The sequence below is a fragment of the Camelina sativa genome, chromosome 13, assembly GCF_000633955.1.
Source record: "Camelina sativa cultivar DH55 chromosome 13, Cs, whole genome shotgun sequence".
In the NCBI taxonomy this organism is placed as follows: domain Eukaryota; kingdom Viridiplantae; phylum Streptophyta; class Magnoliopsida; order Brassicales; family Brassicaceae; genus Camelina; species Camelina sativa.
The window spans coordinates 686073-698126 of NC_025697.1; the positions used below are offsets into that span (position 1 = coordinate 686073).

The following is a 12054-nucleotide window of genomic DNA, read 5'->3' on the forward strand; positions in this document are numbered from 1 at the left end:
GGGGGGGAGGGAAATAAATTTAAGCTTAGAATTTGATTGGAATGAAATCGAGATAGGACCACATACCAATAACATTATCTTGACATATTGTTTTGGGTCAGCAGCAACGTATGTGTGATTCTAGCACCGTTGATTTAATGTGTCCTGCCAGGATCTATGTGTGATCTTCGTAGAGGCGAAAATTTTGCTTTTTAAAATAAGGACCACGAACGTATTTTTGCTCTGATCTCATGATGAAACACTTGGCTTGTTGTAGGTTTCACACAGCATTAGTGAGTATATTTTACTTCGTTAGTTTTAAACCAAATCTTAATGTATATAATATGTGATATGGCTTCTTGATATTTAACTTGATGTGTGAAATCATTTACTTCTCCACCGTATACTCTACTGTATCAGTATGGGTTAGTAGCCCTTGTACCGTTACAAATCTTGACGAGAATTACGACAAATGCCATGCTCACCGTTCGCTAAAAAGACCATTAACAACTCAAATGGGCCTTTTATTGAAATCATAAATATCCACTGGCCCATCCTCATTATCGACTTACTCAAAAGAAATGTAAAAGATATGGGACAAGTACATGTGAAAGCACACGCGTTACCTGTATCCGTATGGGCACTAGATGTAGATGTAGTTAGTATGTGAGTGTGTGTATCTGTACGTACATTGACGCGTATTTACATTTGTAAGTCAACTTTATGTTTTTTTTTCCGTCAACTCAATATGGCAAACAGATTTTTGCGTCGCGGAGACTTTATGTAGTGTAGTCTACTATACAAATTACAAAATTTGTAAGCGTTAGATCATAGATGATTTTTTAATTTACCAACTGATAAATGGATTCGAACTTAGTGATGATGATACTACATGACATCAACATCTCGCTAACTAAGTACAACACACCCGTGGAATAATAACCGTTAATTTACATATATGATACAGTAATATTATTATTAGTGTTGTCACTATATAGATTAAAAAAAATGTCAAATATCGTTATTGATCTCACATGGTTTACATCACTTCCCCATGCAGTGGAGAGCCGTTTGTCATGTGCCCCTCGGCCCTCGCCGCTGAAAATATGAATAGTTAGATAGATCTGTAGTAAGTTAATGCCCTCACCATTATTCTATTCATAATTCATAATAATTCGACTATCTTAATAGGTAGGTACTATATAGATCTAGCCATATAATGCCCCTTTTCTTTTTGTTTTTTTTTACCAAAGCAGCTATAAATGTATTGTAGGTTGTTACTATTGTAGATTTGTTAATATGTTGTTAACCGGTTCGTGGAGACTACAACTTGCATGGCAAGTGTGTGTGATGAAACCTATTACATTCAGTATTAATTTGTTGTCACCAAGTTGAATCCCTGTTCTTTGAAGTATCATACTCGTTATATTAATTGCTAAATTAACTTCAACTTTGAAAAAGACAAAAAAGGTACCCTAGCCTCAACGACCATTACAAGTTGTTCAACAATCTGTTTTCCATCAGACGGCTTTTTTTATAGTTAAATCACTTTCAAAATAAAGAATTAGCTAAGATTGAAATAACTAATGGTTACTAAAATTATAAATACTGCATTAATCTCGATAGTGGTGTGTGTACCTTTGTGTAAATCTACCACCTAACTAGTCATTATCAGGCCTCTCTCAGCAATCAATTTTTCAAGGCAAAAAAATAATAACCAAAATCTCGTAGTTGGATTCTCTGAACTTGGAAACGGGATGTGAACGGAACACCTATATATATATATCCTATGACCACGGGCTATGAGAAATAATAAATACATTCTGTATATTCAATTTGTCTAAATAAAGATCTTCTTAACCGCTGGTAAAACACTTTCTAAATTATTCACCTATATTCTCAAGTAAAGTAGGTTCTGTAAACGCCCTTATTTCTGTATATATATATAAAAAGAAGAATTTCGCCAAAATTAGGAGGGGTTTGGGTAAAACACTCATTGGGAAACATGTGAAGAAAGAAGGATGCCAAGTAGCTGAAAAATCAGTATAGTAACCAACGGCTCCTCACCAACCCTTCATTAATATTCTGGTCAACCCTATTTTCTTTCAACATTTAACTATTAAGTCACCTTAATACCCTCTAACTTTTTATGGGGATTCATCATCAATCCCTAAATGTTACGTTTTACCTAGGTAATGTTAAGTTTTTTTAAAACGACAATTCAAATTATTTTGTTGTAACTATAGAAACGAGGGGACATTAAACCACCTAGAAAAAGGAGAGGATCACACTAACAATGCCACTAGAACTTGAGCTAAATACGTGGTGTTGTCTGATGATAGAAAATACCGTTACAAACTGTATATAACAATAAACTCGGAAAACTTATTAGAGAAAACAACTGCCGTACGCTGTCGGCAATTTAGAATCCAATCGCAGGGTTTGCTAGAGGACAATAATGACTTAAAGCTTAGAAGTTAACCGCAACTTATTGAGGAACTGACATGCTTAATTGACAAAGATAAGTTTTCCTCTCTCTGTCGCACGATAGAGATGTGTGAACTTCTTCTTAATTTGATTTAGAGTGCATGCACTATCTATCCACACACAATAAAATAAAATGTATAGTATTCAACATCGGTGTGGAAAGGTGTGATATGTACCAAAAATAATAAAATGTATAATATTCAACATAGATCGATTCACATAATAATATCGATAAAACTACAAGGTACCAAAAAAGCATTAATGTAGTATAAAACTCTTTGCCACTTATAAATATCATTCTCTCATAGTACCATTTTATTCTCTCAAACTTCTCCTCTTCTTCTTCTTCTTTTGGTCTCTTGCTATCTATCTCTCACTCTCTCTCTCTCTTTCTTCCAGATTGATTCTTGTGGGGAGAATCTCTATATACCAAAAAGTAGAAACGTCAATCAAGTAAGAAAATGGGATTATATTCACTAATCACTGGGAGAAGAGGACCAAGTGGGTTTGGTTCAGCTTCAACAGCTGAAGAGGTTACTCAAGGGATTGATGCAACTCATCTCACCGCAATCATCACAGGTGCATATATATATTCACATACATTGACACATATACTTGCATGATTTATGCAAGTTTATATGTAAATTGTATTTGTTCATAAATAATTAGCTTATAATTTTTGTTTGTTTTCCAAACTATAATATACATATACTTGCTTTTTATATTATAGGCGCATATATATTTACTTACTTACATTGACACGAACTATAATATACTTTTTTTTTTATATCATAGTTTGTTCATATATAGCTTTATAAAACTTTGCCGTCGCAATTTTGGTCTATTGTTCAAATAAAAAGATTGCAACCGCAAAATCTTAAGCAAAAACGTCACGGAATCCTCTATATATATATAGTCATTGCTAACACTGATTCTGCAAAATTTATTTTAACCAGTTTGATTTTGATCTCATCTATAGGAGGAACAGGAGGTATAGGGTTGGAGACAGCAAGAGTACTGTCGAAGAGAGGTGCTCATGTGGTGATTGGTGCACGAAACATGAGAGCTGCAGAAAACGCCAAAACGGAGATACTCAGACAAAACGCAAACGCACGTGTCACTCTTCTCCACTTGGATCTCTCTTCCTTCAAATCCATCAAAGCCTTTGTTCGTGAATTTCATGCCCTCCATCTCCCTCTCAATCTCCTCATGTACACACTCTCTCTCTCTCTCCCTCTCACTCAGTTTAAAGCGTTAGGACCGCCGATTTTAGCGTTTGGATGGATCATAGACTATATGACATTAACAGCATTAACAACACGTTATCACTGTTTTCTTTTCGTTAACATTCCTGCATTAATTACGTTTAGTTAAATAAATAAATAACGACATCCAATCATTTTGTTTTATTTAGCTTTTTCTAAAAAAGTTTTTTTTTTCTAAAAAAGTTTAATGCTATGAAAAAGACTAGTAGTATATTTACACTCTCAAACATTTTACTGCCAATTATAATGTTATCAGTGTGAATATTTCATTGTGGTACTGGTACCTACCTACCATTATTAAATCCCAACAACACGGTTACACGGAGATGGAGTACGCACGTATGACTAGATTGGTAGATAGATCTACTACTTATTATAGCAAGAAAAAAATATTTTCTGTTTTTTTTTTTTTTTTGGTTTTTACTTATAAGTTTATCTGTGAAGGAAAAAGAAAAAAAAAACTGCATACATATTAAACTATCAGAGTAATCTATTAATATAAATTGCACAAAAATGGTGTTTGCAGAAACAATGCAGGAGTAATGTTCTGTCCATACCAACTCTCTGAAGATGGAATTGAGTTGCAGTTTGCTACAAATCACATTGGTAAAAAATTATATATTTAAATCCAAAAGCTTAGTTTCAGAAATTAAACCTGATGTATTGAAAAAACTAATTGTTGGATTTATACGATATAGGTCATTTTCTGTTGACAAACTTGCTCCTAGACACAATGAAGAGCACAGCTAAAACCAGTGGTGTTGAAGGAAGGATTTTGAATTTATCATCAGTAGCTCATATCTATACTAACCAAGAAGGAATCCAGTTCGACAGCATCAATGATATTTGCAGGTAAAATTCTATAGTTGTTGACTTGTTTGAAACTTTGGATATTAATCTTTCACTTTGCATCTTTATAACCTTCTTCTTTTGGTTTTTTTCTCAGTTACTCTGATAAACGAGCTTATGGACAATCAAAACTAGCCAATATATTGCACGCGAATGAGCTCTCCCGTCAACTTCAGGTTGCCTTCACACACACACACACACACATTAACACATATATACTGTCACAAATTCATGACCACTTCAGATAATAACATAAAATTAAAATTAAAAATCATTTTGGGGACATTTGTTTGATAGGAAGAGGGAGTAAACATAACAGCAAATTCAGTTCACCCTGGTCTCATTCTCACCAATCTCTTCCAACACACTGCTCTTTTAATGAGTAAGATTTCCCTTTTTTCTCTGTTTTTCTTCAAATTATTCTCTTTATATTAAACAAACTATCTTTTTCACAGGATTCTTGAAGTTCTTCAGCTTCTACTTGTGGAAAAATATACCTCAGGTACTAAAACTATATACTAGAGGAATCTAAAATTATATATGCCTATGATACTAAATAAAGACGAATATGAGAACAACATTGTGATACTTGATGTAATGTTGACAGGGAGCAGCTACAACATGTTATGTTGCTTTGCATCCAAATGTGAAGGGAGTAACAGGAAAGTACTTTGCAGACTGCAACGAAGTGACTCCAAGCAAACTTGCTAGAGATGAGACTTTGGCACAGAAACTCTGGGATTTCAGCGTGAAGCTAATCAACTCTGTTTCTAAAAAAAACTACTTGGGTTTTGATGACACCACTTAAAATTAACCAAGGTGTTCTTGTTATTGTTACTCAAGAGTGAAGAATTAAAGGCAGAGATTGGGCTGTACATCGTACCTTGTTTCGTTCCACCCTATCATTACGAGGCATTAATATATGCCAAAACTATCGAGTGATTATGTAACGGTGTGTTAATTTATCTTTTTATAGTATGGACAATAAAAGAAGGGTTGTTCATCACTTGATTATTCTATAGATGATCACTTTCTGATTCTCTACCTAAGAGCTATAAACAAGAAAGAGAGGAGAGTGAAACGTACAACGAATGACTATGATCTCTGCCTGCAGCGAGTCTGCCATACTTTTCACTGTACAACAACTACTCCAAAATGTTTTTTACGGAGACAAGTTTTCGAGATTAGGAGTTTAATACAGAGAGACTAATTAAACTGTGTGTGTTTCAGCAACTGGGATCAGTTATTTTCATAGTTGTAAAGTATATAAAGAGAGTCAGTTCTCTTCTCCATCACCTGCCTTATATAGTCCCCATGTGAGTTCAAGAAACAGAGTTTTGACATACATGCCGAGAGAGAGATATATGTAGAAAGAAATCTTAACAAATATACACATTCACCTAGTATATTAACTTCATTTAAGTAGCAACAAAGAGCCAAGAAGAAAAAGAAGATTTGGTGATTCGGTTCAATATACCTCGGTCGGTGCAATCTTGATGTCGGTTCATTCCGGTTAATAATATCCTGGGTTCAATATACCTCGGTCGGTGCAATATTGATGTCGGTTCATTCCGGTTAATAATATTCTGGTCAGGAATATCCCTCTTTTTTATAGAAAAAAAGGAATATTATGTGCTTTATAACGACGACACAGTATAACCGTTTAACGGTATTATGTTGGGCCGGACCCATGACAACGTGATTCACCACGTGGTCGCACGTTTCCATACTTATTTCCTTGGAAATCAGAACTTATTAGAAAAACAAATTACTATGCGCAAAATATGACATTTTTCCAAACTTATACTACTAGTGTACAGTAAAAGACTATCACGATAAAATAACATATCTATTTTAACACACTAACCCAAAGTTTATTGAGTTTGTGGCTTTGGTAACTGGTCATTTCACTTTTTTCTTTTGTCCTCCGACTTTTACCTTTATTGACCCATAATAGATAGATACTGACCAAAATATATAGAAAATTATTACAACCATGTGTTTTTTTCAGTCATTTATAACGTAACATCACTATATATCCAATTAAAAGCATATTTTCCTGATAGAAAAAGAAAATTAAAAAGGAACTCCTTGGATAGAGACAAAACAACGTCTGATCGATGATATTTTTACAAAATTTATATACCTTTTTCACAAATTTATTTGTTTTACTTTTTGTCTTTGGGAACACCGACGGAATCTTCAATCTTTCTCCCGCTAAAATTGGATCCCACTTTATTCACTTCTTCCCTGTCTAATATATTTCTTTCGGTCTAATGGAGAATACTATAAACAAAACTTAAAAAAAAAAAAAAAAAAAAAAGAAGTAAAGATCATTATTTATTATTGAGGCAAATAAAATTTGGAATTTCGAACACTTAAATATACTTCCAGCAACATGATCACTCTTTATAGCGACCAATACCACTGGCCACATGAATTCAATCATTTTAATTTACGTAACTATTATTGTATAGATGTTTACTGGATACTCCATCTAAGCTACGACATTTCTCTCAATTAAGTTATCTTCGAAAATCAGTTCCTGTTTATGAAATTTGATAGAGTTGTCAACTAATCATATCTATATGTTTTGTATTTAAATTCTTCAATAAATATTAAAATATACAAACATAAACTGAACAATAAACTAGAACTAAAGTCAAATCTCACGTTTCTGGTTAGTGTTTGTTCAGCAATTTTTTTTTTTTTACGTATGGCTTACCCTTTGCACTTGGTCCCTTAAATCCTTCGTTTAGTTAAATCATTCCAAACAAAAATTTTGTACTATTCTCGTTCTGCATTTAAATGGATAAATATTAGGTTTCATAAAGATGCGACTTCAAAAGACAAAATAAAGATGATCTATATGTATATGCATGCTCAATGGAGACATCAATTATCATTTTTTTTTTCAATACATTTTTCCCTGACAGTTAAAAGGAGTATTTAATGTACTAGTATTACTTTTGGTCAAAATATTATTTATCAGCTTATAAACCAAAATGTATGTTGACTAAATTAGTTGAATCAATAAAAACAAAAACAATATAGATATATGTAATTGGGAATTTTGAAGAGAAAAAATAAAACACACACATCTAAAGATCATCATTGTACTGGTACACACTAGAGAAGAAAGAAGCATATTTGACTCTTGAGTAAAAGTTTAAATATCCATATAACAATCAAAATAAAAGAAATCTTATTGATGTTTGCGTCTATTTATATATAAATATACTATTTTTTTTTTTCGTACTTCAAAGCCCTTTTACACCTTTCAACATAGAAGATCCACGGATCTCTCGGTCAACGTCAACCGTACCATAACATATACTCTTTAAGCATTAGTGTAATTTCTTAAGCGTTACACGAAAATTGTTTTTTTGGCTTTCGTAATTTTTTCTTCACAATCAAGAATATTGTTTAATCCAGATTTTGATTCATAAATTCAAATATGATAAGGTTTTCACCTGTATTCTTCAATAATATCACCATAAACCCGAAATTACATTTGATTCATTATCATACAAAATCTGATTATTAAGCGGAAAGAAAGATAGAAAACAGAGGAAGAAGGCTTATGCGATAATTAAAAAAAAGGCTTAAACTTAAATTTTTTTGAGGTAAGCGAAATCAATTAGAAGAAGCGTTCCCTTTGTGATCCTTGCTAACATTGTCGCTGTGGTTTGCCGGAGGAGCTGCCGGAGAAGGCGGAGGGATCTGGTGGCGCGGTGGCTGAGTAGGAACGGATGAAGGAGGACTTGCTGCCACTGCGAGAGAGATATCGGAGAGGTCATCAAGGGAGATCGGGAAGCTCTGAGAAGGTCTTCTTTGGTGACGGCTTGGTCTCTCGGACATGTTTTAGCTTCGGATTCAGACAAGAAAGATTGGAAAGAGCAGAGAGAGAGAGAGAGAGAAAACAAAATTAAAAAGAGATAGATAGAGAGAGATTGGTGTAAGAGTGATGAGATCGGGAGGCAGAGAGAGGCTGTTTATATAAAAGAGGGTGAAAAACAAATGGGTTAGGTATAGACAGTAATTATCCGAATTGAGAACATATATTAATTGGTAAATTCTACTATTATAATATTAAAGACTAATTAACAGTAACATGAGAAGAATAAATGAAACATGAATTTGAATAACTAATAATTTTAAATTTTTTCTTTCTCTTTGTCATTTATTTCGTTAATTTTAAGTTTATTTAAGTTGAATAACTAATTTCTTTTATCATTAAATTCGTTGAATAACTAATGATTTATTACGTTAGCTCTTTTGAGTTAGTTTATTTAAGTTGTTGACCAAAAAAAAAACTTATAATTATTTATTTTTTATACATATCAAATGATTCTCTATTTTTTAAGAAATTATAATAGATTTTTATGTTTTACTTAATGATCATGTAGTACAATAATGATCACTTAGTACAATCTAATTTATGCAGTGTGGAATTCGTGTTGCAGTGTGGATTTCGTGTTGCTTTATAGTAGTAATTAGTTTGATTGGAGAAAAAAAAAAGTTGATTGGAAATTTCTTTCACCAAAGTACCGGTTGAATATTTATCAATCATATCACGATGATAACAAAAAGATTGAACAAAAGTGGTAGAACGAAAATGAAAGAAGCATTAACACTAATTCTTCCAAAATATTTTCGCAAAAGCTAGGTGTTTTGTAAACTCTTTCCAAAATAGAAACACTAAAAAAATAAAAAATAAAAAAATAAAAAAAAATCTCCAACATGTATGCATAGCTTTTCAGTCTAAGTTCTGTGCATGGTCAAATGGTTCAGTATAAGTTCTGTGCATGGTCAAAATGGTTCAGATCTAAACTTATATGTGTTGTACTTTTTACACTAGCATGTTTACCTTTTGTTAGGTAAACCTATATTGACTTTAAAATTTGTATTAACTATAATTTGTTTAAGGGCATAAGTCCATGTGGTGTGGGAGATACATAATTCAATTACCACAATTAACTGTATTTGAATAGTCATACTTACTCCTGCAAGCGTCTGCAATCTCTTAATGTTGAAAAAGGTTCATTGCGATTATATGTAAACTTCTCCGATAACCACCATGGTTCATTGCACTTAGTGGAAAGAAGAAGAAAAAAAGTTCATTGCATTTGATGAGAATATATTATAAATGTAGTTCTGACAAAATATTAAAAACTTCCGATAAGCTTGTTTACAACATTTAATTAAGAAGCCAAAATTATTGTATCTTTTTTCTTTTACTTTTCTTGTATGGAGGACAAACATTTCTCCCCCATGTGAGGAGATGTCAGTCTCGTTGGAATTTAATGTTGTGTTATACGTTCCTTTTAGAACCACACGACACGAATGCAAACATGTATTTAATTGTCTGTGTCTAAAATTTCCAGTTGATAAGATAGATTTAAATGAGACACAAAGATTAAACATATATGGTCATTTCACGAGATGTATATTTCTTAATATATATATATATATAGACGTAGAGAATATATAATATGAATTTAAATGGCATGAGATCAGATCGTTGCTGCATTTTTATTTTCATAGAACAATGGTATTGTAATTGGGAATGAGAAGCCTTGAGTGTTGTGGTTAATGAGAGATGCGGAGGGATGGTCAACGGATGCTACGTACTGATGCATGTGAACGATTGTATTGTATGACTTGATACATGATGTACGGCTAAGACTACAGAGTACAAAGATAGGTTTTGGTTCAGTTGTGAAGTGTTGAAGTTGAATCCGTAGACATTATGGTAAGAGCCATGTCTTTTGGATATGGTTGGTGAATACGTTACATAAATGTGAAATCCACAAACAAAACGGTAAAGAAACATTAATTACAGGAATAGTTATGGACATCGGATATCTAGGCTATAGTAGTAACTTCAAGAGATCATCAGTGATACTAATTGATCAGTGTCCTATAGAAAGCATCCAAGCATTACCAATTATTTTGAATGTATATATTCTTCAACGTACCTAATTTTCCTAAATTTTATTTTTGTTAATTGTTTTTCAATGTGGTAAATTTCACTACAAAAATAGTATAATAGTTATAAACAAAAATAGAAATATTTGATTAAAAAAAAAATCCATAGAAATTATCAGATATTGAAAGCCAAGATAGCCAAATCAGCAAATCTTAGCCGTTGAATCATATTCAATCCAAAAGCTAACATTCATCAACCAAAAGCTCTTTCGCTATCTTACGCCGAAGCTATTTCTCCTCTGTTTGAATAATTCCGGTTAGATCAAAATCAAATTCAGTTTCTCGTCTCGAAGTAGTAAAGGGAAAAGGCATGGATTCTGGAACAAAAACGAAGAAAGGAGCAGCTGGAAGAAGAGGCGGTGGAGGAGGTCCTAAGAAGAAACCGGTTTCCCGGACGGTTAAATCCGGTCTACAGTTTCCTGTCGGTAGGATCGGTCGGTATCTTAAGAAAGGCCGTTATTCGAAACGTGTTGGAACCGGAGCTCCGGTCTATCTCGCCGCAGTCCTCGAGTATCTTGCTGCTGAGGTATATTCTGATTCAGATCAGCTATTGATTACGTTGTAATTATCGAATATGTTTCGTTGACCAGTTATTATTTAGGATGATCAATGATGTGGTCTTCGTCTGAATTTTAGGGTAAATCACTTCTTTGCAAATATTCTCGCGTCACAAATAGAAAACGATTACAGTTGTGAGGTTGTAAAAATTGAAATCGTTAGATTATATATCACAAAGTTACATAGCATATGCAAGTATACTAAATTGCTAGCTAACTTGGAGATCATGTAACACGGTTCTGAGAATCAATGTGCATGTTTTAGATCACTCTTTTCTACTAATATTTAGAACCCATCTTTTGGGTGTCATCTCATCTTGTGAATCAACTTGTTGCCAAATGTCGCAGACTAATCTTTTTAAGTTACCAAGTCTGATCATGTATATATCTCTTGTTAATCTAAGGTTCTTGAGCTAGCGGGTAACGCTGCAAGAGATAACAAAAAGAACCGTATCATACCACGCCATGTTCTATTAGCAGTGAGGAACGACGAGGAGTTAGGGACGCTACTCAAAGGCGTAACCATCGCACACGGCGGAGTTTTACCAAACATAAACCCAATCCTCCTCCCAAAGAAGTCTGAGAAAGCAGCTTCAACCACAAAAACACCCAAGTCACCATCAAAGGCTACCAAATCCCCTAAGAAGGCATAACTCTTCCTCTCGAATATGCCTCTCTGTTTCTCTGTAAAGACAGAACACCTCTTACTGTTCACCATGTTGTAAACAATGTGTCGTGCTAATGTTTAGAAAAAACAAATACTCTGTTCTTACATAAGTTTTACGAATTGCACTAAAATTAGTCTATAGGATCAGAAAAATCCTAACTTTAATTAAAAAGAAGAGAATTCATATGAACAATGTATTATTCAGGTATCATCTTCTTCATCGCACGAGAAGATCTGATCCAAAAAAAAAAAAAAAAAA

At 33.3% G+C, this 12054-nt stretch overlaps 3 protein-coding genes across 3 annotated transcripts; 2 read left to right on the top strand and 1 right to left on the bottom strand.

Moving 5' to 3' along the window:
- Positions 2764–5594, top strand: LOC104734264 (short-chain dehydrogenase TIC 32, chloroplastic). The gene is made up of 8 exons (XM_010453797.2): positions 2764–3045; positions 3446–3677; positions 4258–4337; positions 4430–4583; positions 4678–4756; positions 4878–4962; positions 5036–5082; positions 5188–5594. Exons 1-8 carry the CDS (start codon positions 2928–2930, stop codon positions 5386–5388), a joined length of 996 nt encoding a protein of 331 aa, XP_010452099.1. The 5' UTR covers positions 2764–2927; the 3' UTR covers positions 5389–5594.
- Positions 8029–8556, bottom strand: LOC109128427. Its single transcript, XM_019234702.1, has one exon. The coding sequence runs from the start codon at positions 8439–8441 to the stop codon at positions 8217–8219; it is 225 nt and encodes a 74-aa protein (XP_019090247.1). The 5' UTR covers positions 8442–8556; the 3' UTR covers positions 8029–8216.
- On the top strand, positions 10774–11907 carry LOC104734266 (probable histone H2A.4). Its single transcript, XM_010453798.1, has 2 exons — positions 10774–11097; positions 11533–11907. The coding sequence occupies exons 1-2, from the start codon at positions 10882–10884 to the stop codon at positions 11779–11781; spliced, it is 465 nt and encodes a 154-aa protein (XP_010452100.1). The 5' UTR covers positions 10774–10881; the 3' UTR covers positions 11782–11907.